Source organism: Mugil cephalus, chromosome 8, assembly GCF_022458985.1.
Source record: "Mugil cephalus isolate CIBA_MC_2020 chromosome 8, CIBA_Mcephalus_1.1, whole genome shotgun sequence".
NCBI lineage: Eukaryota > Metazoa > Chordata > Actinopteri > Mugiliformes > Mugilidae > Mugil > Mugil cephalus.
In genome coordinates this window covers 16,277,018-16,302,306 of record NC_061777.1, presented here as the reverse complement: position 1 = coordinate 16,302,306, position 25,289 = coordinate 16,277,018, and the positions used below count along the sequence as shown (strand labels likewise).

Sequence of the window (25,289 nt, the reverse complement as noted above, 5' to 3'; positions counted from 1 at the left end):
TTTTTTTTTCCACGATCGTATCATTGTTCATCTCCTTTTTTAATTGAAGCTCATTAAATGTTTAACCCAAATGTCAGTATATTTGATTAAGCACTCATAATTGTTTTAAAGAAATTCAATTCACACAAAGAAAAGTATCATCTCTTTACATTCCCCTTGCCTCGAAGTGCTCTTAATAATTTGAATATGTATTTATATTATAAACGAAGTAAAGAGATATGGACCCCATCACATCAATGTAATTACGAATCACAAAAAAAAAAACGAGTTTGATTCAAATAAAATAGGCCATTTGTACACAAGCAATTAACTAGTGCGGCTTTAAATAATGTAGCCCAGATGGAACCTAATTATAGTCGGCATGCTTTGATTCGCGCTTCCTGTCGGAGTATCACTCGGGGCGTTACTTTGGCTTTTCAGTCACCTAGCGTTTGTTTTGAAATTTGTGACAATCAGAGACGATTACCATTTGTAACAGCATGCAGCATTTGGTGCGCAGGGAAGAAAGCATGGCCCATAGCTATGGAGGAGTTTCCTTGTTTCCAGCTCAAACTCCCCTCTGTTCCTGTACCTCGCTGCACACAAATGATAACAACTCTGTGTGTGTGCGTGTCTGTCTGTTTCTCTTTCGGGTGAGGGAATGCGAATATTCGTGTGAGTGCTGCTTCCATGAGTAGACACTTGCATGTGATGTTTGTGTATGTGTGTGTCAGCATCTAGCAGCGGCGTAGAGTCAGACGGAGATCAAACAGTCAGTCAATTACCTTGAGAGGGCTCCAGTGGCTGTGACAGAGAGGAGGAGGCTAAATATCCAGGATCAAATACTCTGCTCTGCCTGTCACATAATGAGGGAGGCAAACCAGGCTCAGACGACACACACACACAGAATGGTCAAATACAGGGCTCCGGTCAGGCACCGAATTGAAACTATGCCACGACCTGAGCAAAGAGCACAGAAGGGAGGGTTCAGACAAGGCTGTGTTTCTGTTTCAGCTTTCTCCTGCGTTACAGTGAAACATCAGCACAGCGCCGTGTGTGTGTGTGTGTGTGTTGCCGTACCTTTAAGTCAGTGTCATTATTTATTAGAACTGCTGTTTGAAAGCCATTACTTGCACTGGTCTCTATTAAGTTTGTCATTGCCCAATGATAATCACACACACATTGTGAAAGTAAAGACAATTTTCTCTGTATTCCCCAAGACAATACCCACATCATTATAACATCATTATTCCTTTCACAATAAATGAGGACATTATTGCATTTAAAATAAACTTTATTATATTAATGTAGTTACAATAAACCTGTTAAAATTAGCACATGTGACGTAATAGTTTCATAGTTAATGCAATAAAGCACACAAACACACACTGTACTTTATTAAGTTTTTTTTTTTTAAGCTTAATACAAGATACAAGTTATAATTAAAATCATGACAATGAGAGAGCTCTGGCTCCATTACATGTGGTTTTGCCAACACATTAATTCAATGGCTCATCAAGGAGTTTGCTTATCAACTCAACAACTTTTTCAGTGAGGGGCTAATGTTGATGATAAAATTGTTCTTATTGTGTCTTCATGAATTCTTTTTACACACGCACACAGCCAGGTGACACCTCATCGATTTCCACGTGTTTTAAATCTATTACAGGCTCATCTGATGTATATTCTCTCTGCTCACGTCTTCCCTAAATCAGGGGTAACATCTCAGCTTTGACAACATCCATTAGGTTCAACACACTTTGGCCATTACAGGAAGAGTGGATGTAAGTTGTTAAAGGCCCGTTTAAGTCTGCGTGAGGGTGGGTTTTATGTGCGCGAGTGTAATCTGGGGGAGTAGACTTCGTTTCAAAGCCTCCACCATATAGAGGGGTGGAGCCTAAAACCAGAGTCACTGGAGGGGCACAGGCTCATCTGCATATTGGCACAGAGACACCCTCCTGATGACCCTGAACCGCGATGGGATAGGGTGGAGAAGCTGGCGGCATTCCGGAGGAGTTCACCGCCAGTTCAGGGTGAACGAGAGAGTGCTGCAGCATTGATCGCTTTCTGTAGGAGGGGAGAGAAAAAAAACAGACAAAACAGAAGTAAAAACACTAGTGAGGGAAAGCCCAATGAGATGGGGAAAATGGAGGTGGTGGAAAAAGATCACAGCGCCTCAAATTGGATATAAATGATAGATTAGAAGTGTGAGAGGGCTGTGTCTCTGTTTCCAGGGATGGGTGTTATGATGGGCCTTACACAGGTAGCACAGGAGAGTGCTGGGTTATTGACTACCATGATTGCCAGGCCAGTGAATTTGACCCAAGGCACCGACTGCCATCTGCTAGTTCAGTCCCTCATCTCGAGACCCCGGTTACATACTTGTGCACACAAATTGCACACAAACAGAACGCACCACCAGCAACTGAACCCAAGCCCACTCTCAGCCCAAGACCCTACACATGCCCCCGGTCTTACAGTCAGACAGTACATATGAGCGCGCGCACACATGCACACACACCATCTCCATTAATGCGTCCAGGCAGGGGTCAATCTAATAAACATGGGGTCAGTGCGGTGGTCATCAGAGGCCGATCTATAGTGAGACAGCCTTTAAGGTGCTTCCTAATTGTATCCCTGCGGCCTTCCAGTCTAGCTTTTTATAGCAATGTACAAAGAAGTGAGGGACGGAAGGCCGGATGGAAGGAGAAGGCACTGAAGAAAGCAACTAAAGTAAAAATAACTATATCTACATGTACAGATTTGACTCTTCCAGAAGGTCTGGGGTTATCAACCCTTCTCTGTTGTTCCCAACTGTTTAAAGCCTTTTTTAATCCTAGGGACACATTTGAATATTATTATCTTACACAGAAATGTAGATTCCAGGAAAAAAAAAAAACAATGTACAAATAAATATTCAAAAAAGAAAATGCATGCAAATACAGCCGGCCTTGCATTCATTCATCCTTGTGTGTGTCAACACGTCTTAGATCTATCTATCAAGGGATGAAACTCTTAATACCATCTCACACCAAACCCATTCTCCCTCTGGGAAACAAGAGGGCACCTCAATATGGCTTTTCAGGATCAGTTACAGTCGCGTTGCTAAGCAGCTCAGCCGTTAGCCGGCGGCAGCAGAAACAAGCCACTGTCTGTTAGCGCAGAATAGTTGGTGACCGTGACTAGAGATGATTCAGGCATCGGCTGCGACCGAGATCCGTCCTCATCATCGATGATTCACTGCAGAGCCGAGGTGTTCTGCAGTAGGCCTTTCTGTCGCCGAGTTTACAAGCTATCCAACTGAAAAGCCTGACTGTGTAACCCCAAGGAACCTGAGGCGCATGTACCAGATTTCAAGTTCCACTGTGACCCCAACTTGGGAACTCGCTAACCTGGAGGAGGTCAGAGGGAAACCAAGCACTGCTCACTCCCCCCACTGCTGCTAGACCACCTGATATGCTCGCTAGTTACTTCTCCCCAGCTTCTGTCTTGCCTTTCCTCAATCAGTCCCTTAGAATGAATGACTACCGCTCCACTGGTTTCACTTAGTGCACCCATTGTGCATATCTCTGGTTTTGTTGGAAGGACCTCTTTCCATCTCCTTGGATGTGCAGTGGTGTTGATTATCAGGTATCCGCTTGGATAACATATTAAGGCTCTCCCATTGGACTACCAGGTCATAGGCTGCCATTGCTCTCACGCATAAGGCCCTAGTTTGCATAGAGAGAGGCAGTGCATTATGGGAGCCTTATGAGACAAAGTAGCTTATTTAATGGGGTTCATTTATTCTCACCATTTATGTTGCCGTGGTTTGTCATGATGTTGGCGTAACTGTCATGCACTGCCTTTGCCTGCAGCACAACAGTAACCAAATATCTTTTTGTGTGTGTGCGTGTGTTTGTGCATATCCACATCCATGTAGGCACAGAGAGGCATGAGCTGACCTCCTGGATGAGTTTCACCTCCATCTTCAGGTTCTTCAATAAGGTCCTCGAGGAAAAAGAAGATGAGGAGGCGGAGGAGACCTCCAACACTGTCACCACACGGAGCAGCTCCCTCAAAAACAAACACCAAGATTTGTAGAGAACCATCAACAGTGACTTGGAACAAGAGGAGATTATGGGGGGGGGGGGGGGGGGGGGGGTTGGCAAGGGATCAGAGGTGGGGGTGCAGAAAGGGTCCTGTCCGCTGTTTTGTTTTTCCTATTTTCTCTCTCTTTCTCTGTAACCTCATAACCTCCCACCAGTTTTATTTCCCCACTGTTTTCCCCGAGTGTCATTTCTCCCTTCCAGCCCTCCCTGGCTCTGCACACACATAGCCTCCTTGTTGTAAGAGACAAGAGTACAGGGTCACCATGTATACATCACAATAACGTTTTGCATTACTTCTAGTTGAGTGCAACTGTCAAAGCAATATGGGCCTGAGTGTTAGCGCTTCCCGTGGGCTGTGGCCTGGCTGCGGGTACGGGCCACAGCAGCAGAGATTAAGGCTGACAGGCGCTGTGCACAATGCGCTGTGGTGCACCTCTAATTGTCCTGACATCAGCCTGAACTGAGCTAATGCCCCGCCTGCCCTCCAGTCTACACCGCTCAGTCTTTCCCTCCTCTCCCTCTTCCCCCTGGTCCTAAAGCCTGGACCGCTTTACCCTAAAATTAGCTCATGCCATATGGTATGTTCTGGTAAGGTTTGGTATAATTTAAACCTGGCTAATGCCTGTTTTACTTTTTTTTTTCTTTTTGTTGTTTTCGTTTCATAACAACCACAAATGTTTTTAATAAGAGCAGAACACTCTTAACTGATGACCATTTGTTTTAACAAAGGGTGTTGTTTTATGACTTCTTTATTGTCTGACTTCTCCACACATGCAAGCTTTTAAACCTGGCTATTTTCATTCAGCTTTACGAACAACTCGATCCGAAGCTGTGCCATGTATATCTGGAATTACAGCCCATATGAGAGGAGAGCGCTTTTCTTTTTATTTCTTAACTTTGCGCTAATTTTGAAGACAGTGTCTCACACACACTCAGAGTATTTTATGTTTAATATTAAGCCAGTACCTCACAGTGCAAGTAAGTGAGCAAGTGTTTACTTTTCTTTATCTGTGGGTTTGATTTGCAAAAGTGTGGCGAGTTCATTTTTTCTGTTTATTACAAATAGCTTTTTTTTTCCACAGTGTGATATCCTTGAAATTGATGTCTCTGGATGATTGAATGTGATGAAACAAATAAAAAAAAACACACACACACACATACACACACACAACCTATTCTGAATATGGAAAAATTCTGGACACTGAGCATATTTAAAATCACTTAAAGTCAAGCATCAAAATGGGTTTCAGGGATATCTCATTTTAACAGGAGCCCAGAAGTCAGCTCACAACACTCATAAAACCTCAATATATCGCCTTACACATGTCAGGAAATCCAAGATTTCAATATTATTCTAAGCCAGAATGATATTTCCTCAGATGTTGGAGAAACGTAACATCTTTTTTTTTTTTCACCAAAGTACTTTTCTTGTGTACTTAGAAGTGACAAAGTCCGCTCCCTGCTCAGCTGCACATAATCTGACTATGTGACACAAACACGATAAAGAATTTTCCATAAAGCTGGTATGTTTTATAAACCACTCAAAGCTTAATGGAAGACGTTTCTGATGTGTCTTGACATTAGGAAAAACTCAAACTAAATACTACATCTTATGATACATTAGACACTTTCTGAAATATGTACTTTTTTTCCCCCTCATTTTCTTCACCATTGTTAAACTTGTACACGTTGTACACTGTGAAATCCCGTCTCCTCTTCTCACCATGTGTATGGTTTAAGGCTTTTGTGGATTATCTTTCTGCTGTAATGAGACAAGTGTGGCTGATGGTTGCAGGCCTAATTTCCTTTTAATTTGATTCAGATCTCTCCAGGTTTCAGCAAAGAAGTTGGCTTATTATTTGATTTGATGAGTTTCATTTCAAGATACCATTGCTCATCTTTCGGCTTTTCAGCTGCAATCAGTTCATTTTTCACTCTACAATTTGTATATTGTTGCCTTAGGAATAAACAAGACTCTGCTCACTGTTTTTAATAACATCCAGCAAGCCATATGTGAACAGAACTAAAGATGTAAGAGCAGCCTAAGTCCAAAGCACAGCTCTGCAAATAAAGTGGGACTATTTCTGCCAGTTGCTCTTAAAGACATTATTTTTTTGCAGATGGTTTATTTGTTGTACTGGTTGAAGGAACAGTCTATTTGCTTTTATCACAGTGCAAGCTTTTAGCTTTTATGAAACAAAAGTATACTGCCAGGTCACACATTTTTCTAATTTTCTTTTTTTTCCCCACTCTCCTTTGATCCATTACGTTTTTAAAGATATTTTGAGCCTCTGCTTAAACTTCTTTTACCTGATTCAATTTTTGTAATTAATCCATTAAAGCAAATGCAAATAAAAGAAAATTTACATCTTGACTTTTAAACAAAATATTGTCCCATTTAATTTAGGTTTTATTGTTTATTCCCGCACTATATTATGCTTATTATATATGTATTCAAATATAAATAAATGAGCAGCGTTAGAAAGACAGGTGCGGTTGTGCAGCGCGAGGGGGGTGCGCGTCGAAATGAGAAAGTGGAGCTCCCTGTGAGAAATGACTGAGAGTCGTCTTCCTTACAACTACAGCAACTTCGCAAACATGACATCCAGACGGAAAGGCAGCAAATATTCACGACCGGCCACGTGTCTTTTGTTAGCGTCCTAAACTATTTTTAAGATGGACAAAAGTTTTAGGGGTTAACAATTTTAAGCCTCCGTATAACTAAAGGTATCCAGAGAGAGAGCAGGATCTTTAAAGTGATTGCATCGGCAGCGAGAAGCGTGTCAAAAAGAAAACAAATTATAAACTGTAATGCCCCTCTTTTTTGGTCATTAATTTAGGCAAACGGAGCCCCCTCCGACTCAGCGAGGTTTTACGGCATCATTTGTTTTCACACGGTGAAACCGATCAGGTCATTAAACGCCCCCTCAATAAATCTTTAGAAATCTTTTCCATTAACCCCCGAACAACAAGTGGAACCAGGCGAGTCCCCCTCACACTGTGTCAGGCCGCAGATTAAAGAGAGGCATTCAATCACACGCACACAAACACGCCCGGGTACGCACAAGGGAAATTGGGCTCGACTCTCCGTCTTAAACCTGTTCAGAACTCCCACATGCAACTTCACAGATCTGTGACAGGCTACTGAAAAGGAAACTCTCCAACCTCATGTTAGTCACAACTTTCTCATTTTAATTATTTAACCTGCTTTTTGTCCAAAACGACGCTGCAGTGGTATCATAGATTATATGATCTTCATTAGTCACCATCAAAGGCAGGATTCTAATACGGAGTTATATTTTTGCTAAGAATTAATAAATGCTTCAGTACTTATTTTGTTTATCCTTTAAGTGCATTTTACAGTTCACATAGCAACATGAGAAGTTGTGGACAACAATTTTACATCAGCCCCTTACATCGCATCAGCGCCATGGTGGGTTTTATTCGCCAAATGTGCGCGTCTGCTGTCACCCTTCTTTTTGGCGTTTGCCTTCATAAAGATTACGTCGCAATTAACCTAGAGTGTTTTTTTCCTCCTGTGCAACAAAGATCTCCTTATTTTTTTATTTGCTTCGTCTCTTGGTGGTTCCTTGGAGTTCCCAGGACTTTCCACAGCCAAACCAAAACAAGCCTGACTTATCTGTCTTTCCACTAGATAGAAGTTAGTCCAGCGTGTCAGTGTGCAACATGTATGTCTGATTTGATTAAAGGTTTCACTGCGCTGGCTATTGTAGTCAATTCTTGGGGGAGACAGTTACAGACAGCTCGCACAAAATCATATCTACAACGGAAAACGACATCATCCGCGGAGCTTTGGGGCGCAGTCCTGCCGAATGGGGGGTCTGTGCTGTAATGTCAGCTTTTGGGCGGAGTAGGGGTGGGGAACATGACATGGAGAAGTTGGAGGAACCCCTGCGCTGCCACCTCCTGATATTTCAATTTTTACTTTAAGAGAGTTGTTGTCACGCTTGCTTGCTCTTGCCCGCTCTGATATGCACGCCATCCCTGCAGAAGATGAACTCTCTCCAAAGGAATCAGGCATTAGGCAAAGTTGGAATGTCACCCCTCTGACAGCCCCCCTCTCACACACACACACACACACACACACACACACACACACACACACACACACACACACACACACACACACACACACTCCTCCAGCACTCTCCAGCGGATCACTGTCAGATCACTATTTGCATAATTATATGCTCAGCTCAGAGGAGAAAACTAACCCCCAAATTTTACGGGTCAACTAACTGCAACAATCAATGTTTTATCGGGTATACTAAGGGAGAAATATCTTGAACAGTCATGGTGGAGGAACTCTCTTTCTCTCCCCCTCTCTTCTTCCTTTATCAATTCAATTCAATTACATTATTGGCATGACTGCTTATCAGAAACAATATTTCAAAAGCAGTTTAAAAAATGTAAATTCAACCCCCATGCTTGCCTCAAAAAAGAAGCCCGCCTCTCTCCCCCTCTTCCCCCACTCACAGTGCGTGAGCAAATACTTTTTTTTTTTTTTTTTTTTATCTATTGACTGGGAGAATGTCTGGCTTAAGCTTGGAGGTGCATTCAAGATTGTATCCCTTCTCTCCTATTCTGTTCCCCCCTTTTCTCAACCCGACTCTATACTGTGTTTTCCCTCAGCAGAAGAGGTCTTCAATATAGGCCCTGTATATTCTAGAGCACAGGACACACTAGCCGGTTTCGTTAGAGATCATTACATATTCATTGACTTGCGGAGAAACCATTTAATCCAGTGGAAACAACTCCTCTTCAATCGCCTCTCTGCCTCTCTTTTCTTGCAAGGACCCACAGACTGGAACAACACTTGGGGCCACAGACATCACAGTTTGGAAAGACTTTAACTGGGCTTTATTCTGCAAGGGCGAGGAAGGTGCGCCACTGTCGGAAGACGCGCAGCCTGGACTGTGCACAGGTGCGCCAGGTGCAAAGTGCTCATAATGGACGTGAAAGTGCCAGATAGAAACGTGCACGCGTGTGCTTTCATTTCTGTCTGTTAAATGACGTGAATCACTAGATGTTTAGGTGTATATTGTGCACAGCCATTAACCTTTCTGAGGCAATCCCCAGAGTGAAAAAGAACTTACTGAGCTCACTCCACACAGGATGACAATATTCTACTGCCTCCCCTCTCACCTGTCTTCCAATAATAAAAAAAGAAAGCTCCATTAGGATCATAATACCTTGAAATATGCAAAGCAAAAATGACTATCCCAGCGAAGCTGTAATTCCCTTGGTTATTATAAGAAAACTAGAACTTGTAGACAAGTGGAAAAAGATGCCTTTAGAGAGCAAAATCACCGAGAAGCACATCTACGCTGAAGTCCCCACAGGAATATAACACGAACATTATCGGGACATTCTCGGGGTTATTTGTTGGTGTTTTCTTTTCTTGGCTTTGCTGTCTAATACTTCTAAGTAGCCACTACATCAGCAGCGTGGCCTAATGTGTGTATGTGTGTGCGGTGCGTTCTCGAGGATCCTGGCATATAATACTCCGATTGTGGGACAGCTGTTGGCAGAGCCGTTTTACGGTCCTCAGTCCATTTGGCTTTAATAGCAGCTTTCAGGCGGACCGCTACTCTATCCCCTCACCGCCCCCTCAATTACACCTCCTCTGATACTTTGCTGGCCTAAAGACTCCTGCAGTAAAAAAAAAAAAAACACCCTCTGAAATGCAATACATTTGAAGAATGGGCTCTGACTTTTAAGATTTGGGGCTACACTCTCTGATGATTTGAGGGAAGCAATGTTAGGCAAGCAGCGAGGACACAGGGAGGAAAGGAAGTATGACACAGCTCAGTGGCCTACTTTAACAGGCCACCGACGACTTACTGGGGAAAATTGGTCATTTTGTCTTGATGAATGGCAGGAGAGATGAAGTGGCTCTAGGTAGGCCTGCGTGCGATCAGGGCCTTTCTCAAGCGTAAAATGCGACTGGATATCTGATAGTTTAAGAGCATTAATGTGTTATTTAGCACTCTAATTTGTCAAATTCTAAATATCATATTGACAAAGGCCAATTTGAATTACCCAGGCGCGTGCCTTTCTTTAGTGTGCACGCCGATTTAAACTAGATTTACTGCTCACAAAAATCACACCTCACTCATTTTACCTCTAAAAGATATATTTATTTATCTGCATGTTTTATTTTCAATCAGTCGCGAAGTCGTTTATATCCAATCAAGTCAAACTGTGTTTTTATACTTATGAAAGCACCAAAAATATATCACGCATAGTAGGATGTCCGTGCTTTTTTTTTTTTTTTGACTAAATCTTTTGTTGATATTTGGTGTTATATTTAGTTATCATATAGATCTAATGTAACGCACTGAAACGTCATGATAAATAATAAAACAATTCAAATCCAAAACAAATTTAGGTTCAGATCTTAACAGAGGCACAATTTAAAAATAAATTCACGAACTAAAAAAACGATTTTGAACAATCATTTAAAATGACCTATTCTACAATTGAAAATAAAAATCGAAAGGGAAAGTAAACAATGTGGCACAAAATGATGATAATTAGATAAACGTGTAAAATAAAATTATATGATTCGGTTTTTAATATCGGAAATTGAATTTAAGTCCATTCTTTAAACAATTAAAGATCCGTTCTCCTTCTAAACTTCTGCATTAATGCTATTAACAACTCCATAAGTGTGTTTTCATTGATCATCATATTTTAGGCGCTCCGTTTCGTGCATTTAGTTTTATTTTAAGCAATAATAAATCGAAGGATGTCGACTTATATAGAGCAATATTTTATTGCACTTAAAGCAACGAAATAATGAGGTATTTCCACAAATCCTTAAAGAGGAACCCTCCCCAAATCAATATCGCATTGAAGGTGGTGAGATATCGATTAGTTGGCGGTAAGAGAAAAGGCCTCGACTTACACTGCCAGAAAATACCTTTTAACGAATCATCAGCCACATATTATTCCTTAAAGTAATCTATGCCCTTTGAACAACGTTAAAGGTTGTTGCACCTGGCAATGTCAAACGTGTCTTTATCAGTTCATATTTCTTAAATAGTTTAAAATAAAAAATAAAAACTCCAGTAATATGAGGAAAAAGCTAGATAAAAAAAAAAAAAAATCTTTTCAAACGTTATTAATATCAAATTTAAGTGAAATTGTCTTAACTTGTTTTGGGCATTCCGGGTGAAAAAAAAAGGAAAAAGTATTCACTGCGAAGCTTTGATAAAAAATAAATAAATAAATAAAAATCACAAAAGCATTTTTGTTGTTGATGTTGTTGTTGTTTTTGCTACTGCTATACTAAACCGCACAGAGCTCACCGTCTATTCTCTTTTGGGTTTAAAATCTCTGGAAAAAAAAAAAAAAAAAAAAGTGTGCAGGGCGATATTAAATCACACATTATAGATGAGTTTCATCATGTGGACGCAGCCCTCCGAGGATAAACACGGCAGTGCGTGGGGTAAGAATAAGATCCAAGGTATTATTACTGAGGGAGCGGCCTTTCACTGGCAGCACCCTGCATCCTCATTACATCCACCCCAAAAAGAGATGAAGGTCTAAATGAAGTTATTGCCATCCAATGAACTCAAATTAGCCGGGCCACACCATGACAGACAGCTCGGATGGAGGCAGAGAGGGAGAGAGAGTTGGGGAGAGGGGGGAGGAGGGGGGGAACTTGGAGGAATATAGGTGGTGGGATTGGCAGGTGTATGTTTTGATGTGCATTTCATGGTTTGCAAGGCTCCTTAAGTGAAGCTGGCTTCATTTTGAATCTGCGTGGTTAAGCGAGTTAATATACTTGTGTTATTAAAGGGCCTGCAGTCACCTTGCAGCCAACTCTGTGATGCCTAACCCCTCCTCTCCATCCCGACGGCTTAGACTCTGTTCCCATCTATTGCATTTCTTTATCAGCCCTTTAAATATAACGTTTCTTTCCCTCTCTCCCGTGCACAATCTCCCCATCCGGTTGAATGGCTTTCTTTCTTGTCGCTAAGGTCCTCATTGTGTTTGCTACCTGAGTCAGCAGGGAGGATGAAAAGGGGGAGAGTTTTGACGGAGGAAGGACGGGAGGAAGGGGTACTTTGACATGCAGGGAGGGAGACAGAGGCGATGATAGGCGAGGGGGGCCCTGTGAGGAGTTGAGTGAATTTACCTGCTCCTCCGGTGGCGAGCTATGTGTATGTGATAGTGTGTGTGTGTGTGTGTGTGTGTGTGTGTGTGTGAAGTTAACAACACAGCGGCCAACTCTACTTTATTGCTGTTTATCCCTGCAGCAAAAGCTGTCAGGGGTTGACAGATTGGCAGCATCTCTAATCAGTGCCCTCTTCCCTCCTCTCTGAGATCCCCTCTCAATTCATACACACTTCTGATCTTTCACAGATGGATTCTTACTAATGGCATTTATTCTTTGGAAGTATAATGCACTTATAGGCAGGGCTCAACTTTCGAGGTCTACCGTTCGAAAACAGTCGAGATTCGCAGGTTTAATTAGTTTGCATCCACCGAGATGCATGGAGCCTTTGAAAATACACAGCTATTTATATAACAAAAACGACAAGAAATACACACCACGTGATTTTTAATGTAGCAAACTAGGAACTGAAAGTGTGAAGTGCAACGAATTTATTTTCTTTAAAAACAGCAATTGCAGTCAGATTACTATAAAAACATCGCGTATCCAATTAAAACTAAAATATTTCAGCATTAAATATTCTGCAGAATCTGCCACCAATTAAATGCTCGTCCTTTCAGGCAACTGTGTTGCAAAAGAAAATTATTACATAATGCTCCCACTTTGAAGTGCAAACTACAATAAAAGTAATTTCGCTTTTTGTACGGATCAAAAACATTCTTGAAACATCACATTCTTTGATTATTTCCGGGACCGAAAGCACATTGTTTATGTCATGTCCACTGACCATGCAATCTTTTCGTCCACAGCTATACTTAATATAAATGTATAAAACTGTTCACTAAATTATAAAGAAACTTTTAGGACTTTATTCGTATGCTTTCGATGTGCGTGTATACGTGTGTGTGGTGATATTCCTCCTAGAGACTGCCAAATAAATCAGAAAACACAAGAACCTTCAAATATAGAGGTAAAAAAAAAAAAAAAAAATCTTACGATAACCAACCTGAACTGCCAGAGTCGCATGCAGGGCTCGCAGAATAACAGTGGACCTAAAGCTATATTTCACTTACAGCCTTCAATGGGATTGGTGCTTATCTCGCAAACACAGCGCTGCTGACCTGTAGGCTGCCGCATCAGAGGTGTGTGTTTGTGTTGAGGTGTTGACCTGTCAGGGGGGACTTGTTAGGACTTTAACTCCGACTGCTGGCGGTCTCCAGACATCCGGGGGTGGCATCGATTTGAAACTTGTCCTGTCTAATTTGATGATAACATCCAGCCTGCCCCGCCGCAGCACCATGGACAGCGCACTGTCTTGACCTCGCCTTGCTATCAAATTACCCCCGTCTGGGCCACGGTGGGAGCCCAGCACCAAGTTTACTATAGGCTCAGACAGAGGGGGAGAGAGAGAGAAAGAGGGAGAGAGAAAGAGACAGGGAGGGACAGAGAGAGAGGGTGAGAGAGAGAGGAGAAAGGAGAGATAGATTTTGCTTTTTCTACCATAGACAAATCTCTCTGAATCCAGTGCTTACGCCTTGTAACACTGTGGTAAATCAGAAGGAAGTTTACATTGGCTGTTGAGCCAGCTATGTAAAACATACCCCGCCAGTCTTACACAAAGACTTTATTCTGTGTTTTATATCCTTAAGGGATCCTTACACCACTTCACTCAGTTCTGCAAACCAAGTCAGGCTAAACTCTCCTCCGTTCATTCGATTTCCGATTGGTCATTTTCAGTCTATCTTCAAATAAAATGTTCTATTAGCGGATGGAGTATTCAGACTCTTTAGTACATGTAGCAACACTTCAGAATAAAATACTCACACATAAGTAAAAGTCCTTTAATTAAAATGTTATTGTACATATGTATTTTTTAATAAAAAATGCACGTTTTGCATGAAATGAAAGGACTCATAATTGAGGAAGAAAATGCCCCTGGCAGTATTACTATTATATATTTTTATTATTAAAGCATTACTGCAGCTCCATTAATGCTCAGGTAGCATTTCTGATGTTATTTCAGGTGAAGTTAATTTTAGCAGTTCCATATACTGTCGATTGCAGCCATGACAGAGTATCATATTTTATAAGTCTATTAAGTGTCACGAATGTAAAATCTTAACCTGTAAAGTAAACTTTTAGGTCACCAAATAAATATTGAGGTGGCGGTTACTCACCTGAAACCTCCGTTTTTTTTTTTTTTTTGTTTTTTTTTTTTGTTTTTGTTTTTTAATATGTGTAAAACGTGAGCATGCAGTGAGTTCAAACATCACCCCGAGCATGTTTTGCAGGATAGGGGCGCACAATGCACCATTTCTCAAGCTGATTTAAAAAATGTTTCACTCGCTTTAACGGAATACGGAGTCGTCTCTCTGCCGCAGGAGCTGCAGAGAAAGCAACAGTTCTTCTTCGTGCGCCATTCAGGCTTGAAGTGAACAGAATCTGTGGACGCCTGGCGAATAAATGTGCGCATCGTTGCATGTAAATAGATGCAAAGCATAAAAAAAGGAGAAAACAAGCAATTTATATTTTGCAAATCTTCTCAGAGTAGTTACACCCTATCAGCTGGTGCACATACTGTGGTAACAAGTTGATTTGGGAGCGGGGACGTCTAAAGTTTGAGAGAGAGCCCAAGGCACTGACGGGAGGAGGATTTACTGGTGGAGAAAGAGGGGGAGAGAGAGGCTGTTTGATGGAGCTCTACAGCTTTGAGACAGCTTGTTAATTAAAACCCCAAGAGATGAGGCTCTGCAGCCACCGTCCATATCAGAGCACTGCTAACTATACTGACAGCAAGTTACTTAACAAGCGTGCGCCTCAATCCCATACCTTTTTTTTTCTTTTTCTTTTTTTTTATCACAGGCGAGCAGTGAGATATTTTAATTCGCCAAAATCCCACTGTGGTGGTGAAATATCGTGTTTTCTACTTAGAAATTATGACAAACCTTCGTATTCTCTGTCATTCCAGGGATAGAGCCCAAATGGCTGCTTATGCTTCAAAATCCACACACACATATCAGCTTAAATGTGGCAAATTCGATTAGGGAAGAAAAGAAAGGAATGTCATAAGAAGGGAATGAATTAGTCTAGACACAGGTCGGCCGGTATTAAATTCTTAGCTTTATATTCAGGTATTAGAACTATTTCCAAAAATCAAAGTAGCCTGCGATTTCTGAGAGGCGGATAGGCCTCGGTGCAGATACAAAGGGGCAACATTAAGTCAAAACAAAGAAGCTACTGTGCGTGTGTGTCTGTTTTCTTTTTCGGTGAATGCGTTTTCTGATCAATTTCAATCGAGGTCATCATACGCTTTGTCCCCATGCATTATTCCACCTTAATTGAACCCGCAACCCGCCCTTTGCCTGCGGGATCTCCGAGCCATTTCAATTCTATATGCATGCCTGAGATGATGGCTTGTTAAGTCGTGGAAAACAAATACCAAGAGAGCCTTACTCAAACATTCAGAATGTATGACGGGCCCATGCCCATTGTTCAAAAAAATAATTGAAATGCTGCTTCCTTCGTTCCCTCTGCTTGCTAATAATGTGTTAGCCAAGTATATGCCAGCTCATGTAAATAGCAGTAGGAGAATGGCTACGTGGGTTTGGAGGGAACGAGGTGAAATCAGGCTGGGTTTGTGTCTTCTGGGGGCTGCAGGTGGAGAGGATCCTTACAAGCGAACCTGCTGTGCCACACCACCCAGGATCCAGCGGGGGAGGAAGTGTGACTGTGTGTGTCTGCGTGTGTCTGTTAGAGTACAGAACTACTGATTATACAGCTCAATCAACAAGAAGTGAATCCTTACCTTTTGGTCACAATCTTAAAGTCCAAGTAAGATTAAACTCTTTCAACTTTATACGTTTAGCTTCTCTCCGTGCGTTTTATTAAAGTTTCCTTTGCAAGTTTCCTTCCATTTGTTGTAATAAAGGTCTCAATAAGTGAAATATATCACTGTCTAATAATCACTTGAATTTGATGTAAACAGCGTGACAGGGTCACGGTTGTTAGGGAGAAATAAACCTTGTAGTTCATGTTTGTATTTTAGATTTCTTCATGCGAGGAACAGATGAAGTCATGAACAGCGAGGGGAAAGAAGCCAGGACCGTCATTCACGGCCCACATGGGCTGCACTTGCACTGCGTTGCTCTTCAGCCACATGAGAGGGAAGCTATTTGCCCCGTTATCTGTCGACAAATTCAAATGTGGTTAAAATATATGATTTGTAAACAAGTTCACGTTAAGAAAATCGCTGAACTGTGTTTCCTCAAACGACCGTATCTGTTTCCCTAATTTATATCAGACTGACGTGGCTACATGGTAAATATTTAAGTCGAGGGAAAACTCGATTTCAAAATAAAACGCTTCGGTTTCACTTTCAGTGGCTGCTTCCAAGTGTGAGTTAAGGGTGTGTTTCTTTCTCACTGACTGCGGTATTAAGGCCCCTACACCTGATCTGCTTGTGACTGGTCCGGGGCCACGGCGCTTTTTAAGACAGCTGTAAAAGGCTCTCCAGGTCTCCAACACATTCATCAACGTCAGACACCGACACGCCGCTATTTAGTGAAAGTGTAACTGCAGCAGTATATCTTAGAGCAGAGTGGGCCACTCAGCAAACAAAACAATGGACCTTCTTCCTTGGTAATAACCACCCTAAAAATAAACTCGGACACATGATCGACAAAGAAAAAAGAAAAGAAAAAAATACATAAAGATTCATTTTCGTTAATTTTTTATTATTATTTAACGAGAACAGTACCGTGCTATGCTTTGCTGCACTTTAAAACAACATTTCTTACTCCGTAACAGAGTTTCTGCAAAACCAAAACGTTTGTTTGTTTAGTGCACATTTGCTAGTCAAACTTAATTCACTGTAACATCTTCGAATTAAATATGTCCGTCGTCACTTAAATCAATAAGACATTATTTAGTTTAAAATGGATAATTAAAGTCCTTTTATTCCGCATCATTTAAATTTGAATTGGTGTGTAGGCTCGGCAACGTTGCATTGCTAAAGCAAACAATTAATTATCAAAAGCTCAAATATTGAGCGGGAGCCGGAGTTATCATCAGTTTACATTAAAATGAAATGCACCGCTGATCCCTGGTTTTAATCGATGTGATTCCACAGCTTAACAAAACAAACAAAAATGTCAGTCGACTTAGGATAATGTAATTATAAAAGTCCCCCACTATTCGCAGCGGTGGAGTCGCTTTAAAGTCGTTTGCAGCTGCTGAAATTCCTGGTTAAAACGATCATGGAGACGCTGCGTTGCTGCGCCGTGGACTGTGGGTTGAGAGCAGAGCAGAAACGAGAGGGAGAGGGAGAGAGAGGGTATGAGGCGGTTCTTGTGCCAGAGGGTCCCTCAACGCAGAGCGCCATCTAGCAAACTAAGGTAGAAACAATAACAGCACGGAGGGTCTGAGAGAGAGGCTGCCTTTACGCAGGCAGCACACAGGGGCGCAGAGGGACGCCACAACAAAGCGCCGCCGCGGTTTAGTGCTCTCAAACACTCAAACTTTGTGTATGCAAACCATAGCAGGATCCCATATCCGCCATGCCTGTTGTCCAAGTTTACTCCTTGTGCAAGAATAAAACAAAATCAAACTCAGATTGATTAATTATTCCAACATCTGTTTTATTTTTTTCATTTTTTTTCTCTCAACCGAATTAAACGTTAGCGAAGACGGAAAAGGAGCTGATCGGTGGTCAAAATGTCAAAATATAGAGAGAGACTTTTAATATCAAAGTGGGTGACGGAAGGGAAGGGTCGCTACTGACTCCCCCTCTTGACAAAATCAATTGATACTATCACTCTCAAGCTCCATCACAGCGTTACACTCGGGATGTGTATGTGAACCACAAGCAAACAATACATCTTCTGTCGAGTGCATGGTTGCGAATCAATTTTTTATATGTAGAGAGCAATGCTCTGCTGCCGTTGAGAGGTGTTAAGAGGTGAGTTTTGACCAAATAAAAAAGGGGAGGGGGGTGGTGGGCATTGCGTAAAATGGTCAGTAATATCCCTCTAACGCATCCTCACCCACTCGCAGTAATCTTCCCTATCACCCTCACCGCAGCCGTTATTTCATATACAAAGGCACAACTAAGTCGTGCTCCCTGTAACATCATTGCTGGTAATGATGGTGCAGTAACAGCAACAGCAGTTATAGCCACATACAGTGGACGCAGTAATAATGATGAGTAATAATGATAGCAGTGGTAAAAGCCTGATCGCGAGTATAGAGGCACAAGCTCTATTAGTGCCTCAATCAATGCAGGGTTATATATCTAAAATGATCAAGCTTCAATGTGCTTCATTCAACCCACGGACCCTTCTTGTCATTATTCATCTTAGTCAACATTAGAACAGACAAAAAAAATCCTATATCCTTGCATAAGTGCTGTAAACTAAAAAGTCTGTAATATTCCAGATCAATTAAGGAGTGTATAAGAAAGAAAAATAAGCAAAGGCATCAAATTAAGGTCTAGTTACGGTTTGAAAAGCAAGCACAGATATAAATATGTAATTCTGACATTTCACGTATCTTAGTGTAGCCTAATAACAGTAAAGACAGCATGTTGGTAATTCGGTGATCTATAAGCCGAGGTGTCAGGGGCACGAATGTTTGTCATCTCGTCATTTGCCTTTTAACAACCAGAAATTTGTTATTTAAAGCTCCCATGAATCCACCGCATCCCCTATACTGAAAATAAAGTTTGGACTGCATGAACACACTTATAACTAGGGCACTTATATAGTTTCTGAAATAATTACAATGAATCTGTGACTCCTTTCCCTGCAATGTACCTCAGCTAATTTTATTATATATACATAACGATCAAGTGATAAATGTGTGTGTGTATGTGTGTGTGTGTGTGTGTGTGTGTGTGTGTGTGTGTGTGTGTGTGCGCGCGCGCGCCCACGGTGGCTGACTGCAGACTGTGCCCTAGAAGTAAATTGAGTTTATATTCAAGGCAGGAGAGTGCACTAATTGATTTATTAATTAATGGGAAAATATATTTGTGGTTTTATTGCGTTTTATACCATGGTGTGATATTGTTTACATATTCTGCTGGAGACTATACTGGATGTAATCAGCCTTTGGTGATTTATTAGATAAAAAATAAAACCTGGGGTCCACATAAAATGAGATCATCTCAATATGTATATATATATTACAAACACATTTCAAATATTAGCTAGAAATATTGCTTTCTTCTTTTTGTAGGAGTGTTCAGCGTTTCATTCATTTAAAATATACAGCACACATACCATTATATTCATACTTTTCCGTTTTTTTTTTCTTAGAAGTAAATCCTTGACATTCTGCACTATTACCAAAATTGTAGCATAGAGCCTGGTAATCAGAAAATTATAGGCTTGCTCCATGGCAAAGCCCTATTTTTGTGCTATAAAGAATCATCCCAGAAAGGTTTTCTATCTCCTCAGCATTATGGTGCTGTAAACAACCCCGCGAGGTTACATGAAATGCTCCACATCAGCAGCGCTAAAAGGAACTCTCTGACAACCACCAGTGGCCTCCTCATTTTAATTCATCCAGCATTTTATTTGCGCGAATCAAAAGGAAACCACTAAAGGAGAAACTTGGAAACAGCTACTTTTTGTGCACCTATGATCCACTTTCTGCTCCGCGCGTTTTATTTTCTGCTGCGCGATCTGCAGGCCATGCCACGGTGCTGCGACCCCACTTTATGTGCCCGCCTCGTGCGTGGAAGGGAAGGAGTGAAGATGTGACGGGGCTTATTTGAAGTATGACGAGCTTTGTGGTCCACTCCTTTTCATTCCCTTGCCTCAAATATACGCCCGCTTTCAAATAAGCCTCTTTGGCAACCCCATGCCGACCCCCCCAACACACACACCCCCTGCCACCTTGACATGAATGGGCGACTGACCTTTAGGGCCGTGTCCACTCTGCGGTCCAGTTTTATCCAAATAAGCCTTCTCCCCCCACCCTGCCTCATACGGTGCCAGCAATTCTTTACTGATATCATCAGCGGATGCAAATGAATTTGGACGGTGTGGGGTGCCGGAGTGGAGGGGGTGGTGTTGGTGATGTAGTCATGGACAAAATACCACACTGGCTGCAGAATGCTGCATGTGGAGAGATGGGAATATTGAATACCTCGCCACCAGAACCATCCCAATTCAATATTGCTGAAAAAATACACATTCCTATTCCAGAAATCTTGGCTGCAAAATACCACCAAGAAAAATCGCCATTCAAATGAGATGCGTTTATTTCTGCATGGCCTTTGAAGAGAAGAGAGGGGTCGTGTCACTCAAACGAAGGAAAGGGCCACTCCGTTATAACCCCCCTCCCTTTTCGCTCTCCCTTCGCTTCTCCTCTCGCTCCGACCGACCCCCACTCACTCTTCCCCACACATGCGCGCACACAGATACACACGCACGCCCATTTTCACTATAGCACGCTGGCTTTGGGGGCGACACAGAGGCTAGATTAGAGCTTTGCTTCTTTAACAAGGGAGAGGAGGCACTTCTATAATCACAGCGGCGGTATGTGGGGCCACAAAGAGTTTGCAACCACAGGGCGACCGGTCTTCTGTAGAGTGGTCCAAGCCGTGGGCAAGCCAGAAAAATGCTCTGTCCAACGTTTTACTGGGATCAAAACGCAGTGGTTCTAGTGCGCGAAGAGGTTATTAACCCACAGAGCACAGCAAAATACCTCTGCTAAATCTCCGACCAGCACAGCCCTAGCATGGGCTGATTTAAGACAATTCACCACGTTAACATGACCAGAACACGATGCGAAGTAATTATTTAGTTTGTACAGAGAGAGCAATTCGTCCCTTGTTGACGATTTAGAATGTGCTTCTGCGCGACTGCTGGCATCCTCTCCCTCCCTTGCGCGCAGCAGTGTAACATGGACATACAAATTTGATGGATGGTGCTGAGTAAGATGGAAAAAAGACATGTATTTATCAACATGTCCTCTGAGGTGGCGGCGAGTGAGAGAGGGAGAGGGGGAGAGGGAGAGAGACTAAAGGGAGTCAATGGGAAGCCTTACCACTGTCAGGAGCGGTTCCCTGTGGCATAGATGAAAAATACCCTTCAATGCTTCGTTTCAGTTAATCATAATAGACCTACAGCAGCCTCTCTGAGCAATCCAGGTAAACATAGAGAGCAACAATATGAGCCGCAACTTTGACAGTGAAACAACCCTCAGATAGATAGATAGATAGATAGATAGATAGATAGATAGATAGATAGATAGATAGATAGATAGATAGATAGATAGATAGATAGATAGATAGATAGATAGATAGATAGATAGATAGATAGATAGATAGATAGATAGATAGATAGATGGAAAAAGCAGATACAATAATAACACTGGCTTATGATTCGAAATATTCTTTCCTTTTGTTCAAATAATAGGTCTTTGAGTATTTTCATAATTGCACTCTGGCCAAACCAATCCCTAGAAATATTCTTGAGCGTTTATCATGCCATACTGAACCCCAGCATAGCAACAATATAGAAACCGAATTACTCTCTTAACTAAATGCCATTCGCATGTGTTTAGTGGAGAGGTTGGATACCTGCTAAGAAGCTTGCCATTTTATTGTCAGTGGATAATACAGCAAAGGACAACAGAGAGTATAGGCTCAGTGGATTATATCTTTACACGTATTATTCTGCCCGAGTGACTGGCTGAAAGAAAAAAAAAACGCACAGGCAACAACAAAGATTGGTCAGGAATGAATGCGGCTTGTGTGTTTTGTCTTTATAACATATTAATCCATCAAACCATGAGGCGGGGACTATTAGAGAAGTATTTTTTAATGAGATTTTTCTCCGTTAACTTAGAAGTGAACTTAACGTGCAAATAAGACATCAGCAGTGGTCAAAACTTTTTTTAAAAATAAATTTAATAATAATTCACTTATTCATTTTCCCTTTTTTTCCGTATATAATGCAGCGAAAGTGGGTCACCAATAAATTCTCCCTAAGCATTGATGTAACTGCAACAAAATGGTGCTGAGTAAAAATTGAGGAGCTCGCTGACTGTGGTGGCACAGTCACACACCATCTGGAGTGTATTAGAAAGAGAAGCCGTAAATATTGCTGAAAAGCCCAGGCGTTATCAGGTATGTAAGCCCGGGCCTTGGTGCATGGCCCCCCATATGTTGACATAATCAGACTGTTGGGATGTCTATTAAAACGTATCTGAATTTAACAAATGGACCCAGTAATTAAATTCAATTTGTTTGTTCAGATCTCCCAATGACTCCCAGCGTTGGTCTGTTTACATTTTTGGAGGAGTGGATTATGGTGGGATGAGATGCTGCAGGGCTCATGGGATGTTATCACAGCATTTAGGTTGCTGTTATGTTTGGAGCCGAAGCAACAGGTTGTCTGACTCCAACTTTCCACCAAATTTCATTAACAGCTCTTTATTATAGGCCAGCATCGGTCATTAATAAGTGACGATAAGTTGCCGCCGAGAAACATGTACACATCCTCCCTCAGACATGACGGAAAGAGTTTAGAGTTTGTCTTGAGCTGCAAGCGCCCTGTTACATCCGATTCACGCTCTCCCCCCTTTAAAAGCAAGCATTTCCTTTCCGACCATCCGCTTTTATTTTCCGTGGTAGGTAGTATTCCACACACATGTAAACGCCACCATTCATGCAAACAGGGGATCGTGTACATGTACATGTACATGTACATATACAAGGCACCAGTGAGAAAACTTGCACATTTGGAGTGTAATGCCACGTGCTGATTAATTTCTTGGTGATGACAAGCGCACACATGCATTTATACGGATACACACACCCACACAAACATGGACAAACGTCCATCCTCTTTCACTTTTTACGTATATATCCCTCCTCCCCCTTCTCTCACACTTCTCCCTCTCTTTTCTCACTCACTCCCCCTGGCTTTATCCGTTTCAGTCCGAGGAACACACACGAACTCTGTGCAAAAGAGAGAGAGAGAGATACGCACACACATACACACAGAGGAAAGAGAGAGAGAGGAGGAGGAGAAGAACTGACAGAGGGAGAGAGAGAGAGCGTCAAAATGAGACTTACTTTTTTTTTTTCCTTTTCCTGCCATGAATCTTCATCCATACGTCGTTGACAGAGCTTGACTTGATCCAACCGCTTCTTCCTCGGTGCTAAAAAGTCCGCAGCAGTGCGCTTTAATTAATATATTTCTGGGCTGTGTCCCGAACCCAAGAAGCTTTAGAGAGGGAAGAGGAGTGCAGATTGAGACATATTGAGCCCGCTTTAAAAGGATCATTTCATCATGTGGGAGGTTGGGACACACAAAGTTTGGACCCGTGACTGGCATTCCGGAGAGACATGCATATTTTAAAACAACAAAGCAAGACAGAGACCGGGGGCCCCGGGGTGGGAGGGGAGAAAACTTGGAAAGAAGTTACTATCAGATGAACAGCTGTCATTGTTGGGAGAGACTTTGGCGCATATTAAGATATAGTCATCTTGAAGAAAAAAAAAGGAGCTTGTCTAAATTATGTCATTGGTGGTCTCCTAATTACTCGGCGAAATCTTTAAAGTTTATTTATTTATTTAAAAAAAATGTATTTAGTTTTCACAACACTAATCATTTTAAATTAATGTAAAAACCCAACACAACTTTAAAATATCCCGAGATTTAGATATTTCTGTTTTTTTTATAGCATTAATAAGTGTGTATGTTTTTTTTAATTCCTCACATTATATTATAACAAAGTCTTAAATCTCAGCCTGAATAGAAAACTGCTTTGCAGACGTTTTAAAGGTAAAAAAATAAAAATAAATCAGCAGTCTAAATATAGAAACACTCACCTAGGTGGAAATTAAAAACGATTAATATATGCCTTCTCATAAAAACCCATATAAGCTGCAAATTGTCATCCTAAATTATCTAAATAATGGCAGTTAAGGTTGCAATTTAAAAACTTCTCCCACTTCTATTTTGTCAAGTCACACACAATTGTATCTCTCTCAAGTAAAGCCAGTGTGCTTAGCGCTGTCACTTCTGCACAGCTTTTACAACATCACTCCCCCCTTTTTCTCTGCTTTGCTCGAAGGTTTTCTCTCTTGTGCAAGGGGTCCATTCGTGCAAAAGGAGTGGAGAGGGCATAAATAAAAGTGTGTTGGCTGTGACGAGAGATCTGTCCGCTGGAAATGAAGGGCCAGGGGAAAGAAGACAAAGGGGGGAAAATGCATGCAGTGGTGTAGAGCTGGATATCTCTGTTAGTTGTCAGCGTTTAGTCCATGGCTGTGGAATGCTAATGAGTGAGGTCTCTCTCCTTTTCTCTCTCCCTTTCTCTCCCTCTCTTTCTCAATCCCCCTCCTCCTGCCCACCCCCCTCTCCCCACCTCTCACTCTCTCTCAGGGAGAAAAAAGCGGATCGATAGCTGACCCGATGGTTTTGGCCATTGCTTTATTTATCTGGCCAGGCAATGATATTATCAGCCTTGAACGTTATATACAGCAAACGTCTTCCTAAATCAACACAAAGGGATCCGCTTACACAGCGATCCGGGCTTTCTCACAATCACCTCTCTGCCTCGGCCAGCGGCGCGCGCACACACGCGTACGTACGTTAGTAGATACACGCTTTTACGCTCGGACAGGCAAGGAACGTGCCCGCACACATACACGCCGAAACGTCTTTCATATATTTATATTTATGTATAAATCCTCCCGTTGCCTACACACAGCTGTGACAACCGCGGCCAAGGCTAGTGTGCGCGCAATGGCGCGCGTACTCGAGAGGGAGGCGTCCCCTTGCGTTACATTCACAACGAGACATATTTTATACCCCCGTAGGGGTGGATTTGATCCATGGCTCAAAGGTTGCCTATGTGGTCGACGGACAGATCTCTGAACACTGTAACCGTGCGACAAGTCTCTCTCGATGGCTGTGTTCAGTCAATACAACAGGAATCTCGAGGTGTTTGCGGATATATCAGAGACATCTCCCGGGAATCCATTTAATTTTTGACATTTGTCCTCACTATGCGTTTCCAGCCATTTTGCGAGCGTGTACGGACGAGGTGCGTGGTAGTCA

The 25,289-nt window shown here is 42.0% G+C and overlaps 1 protein-coding gene and 1 long non-coding RNA gene across 2 annotated transcripts in view; one reads left to right on the top strand and one right to left on the bottom strand.

Moving 5' to 3' along the window:
- Nucleotides 1-4,114, top strand: part of fam172a (family with sequence similarity 172 member A) — a 133,341-nt gene extending 129,227 nt beyond the window's left edge. Inside the window, exon 11 of the mRNA XM_047591429.1 lies at nt 3,902-4,114. Coding sequence (XP_047447385.1) covers nt 3,902-4,062 — 161 coding nt within the window. The 3' untranslated portion in view covers nt 4,063-4,114. The remainder of the gene's footprint in view (nt 1-3,901) is intronic.
- LOC125011919 lies at nt 1,256-24,569 on the bottom strand. The gene is made up of 2 exons (XR_007113233.1): nt 23,296-24,569; nt 1,256-2,046 (listed from the first exon to the last, which is right to left on the bottom strand). It is a non-coding gene; the product is annotated as an uncharacterized LOC125011919 (long non-coding RNA).
- Between the last annotated feature and the right edge of the window lie 720 nt (nt 24,570-25,289).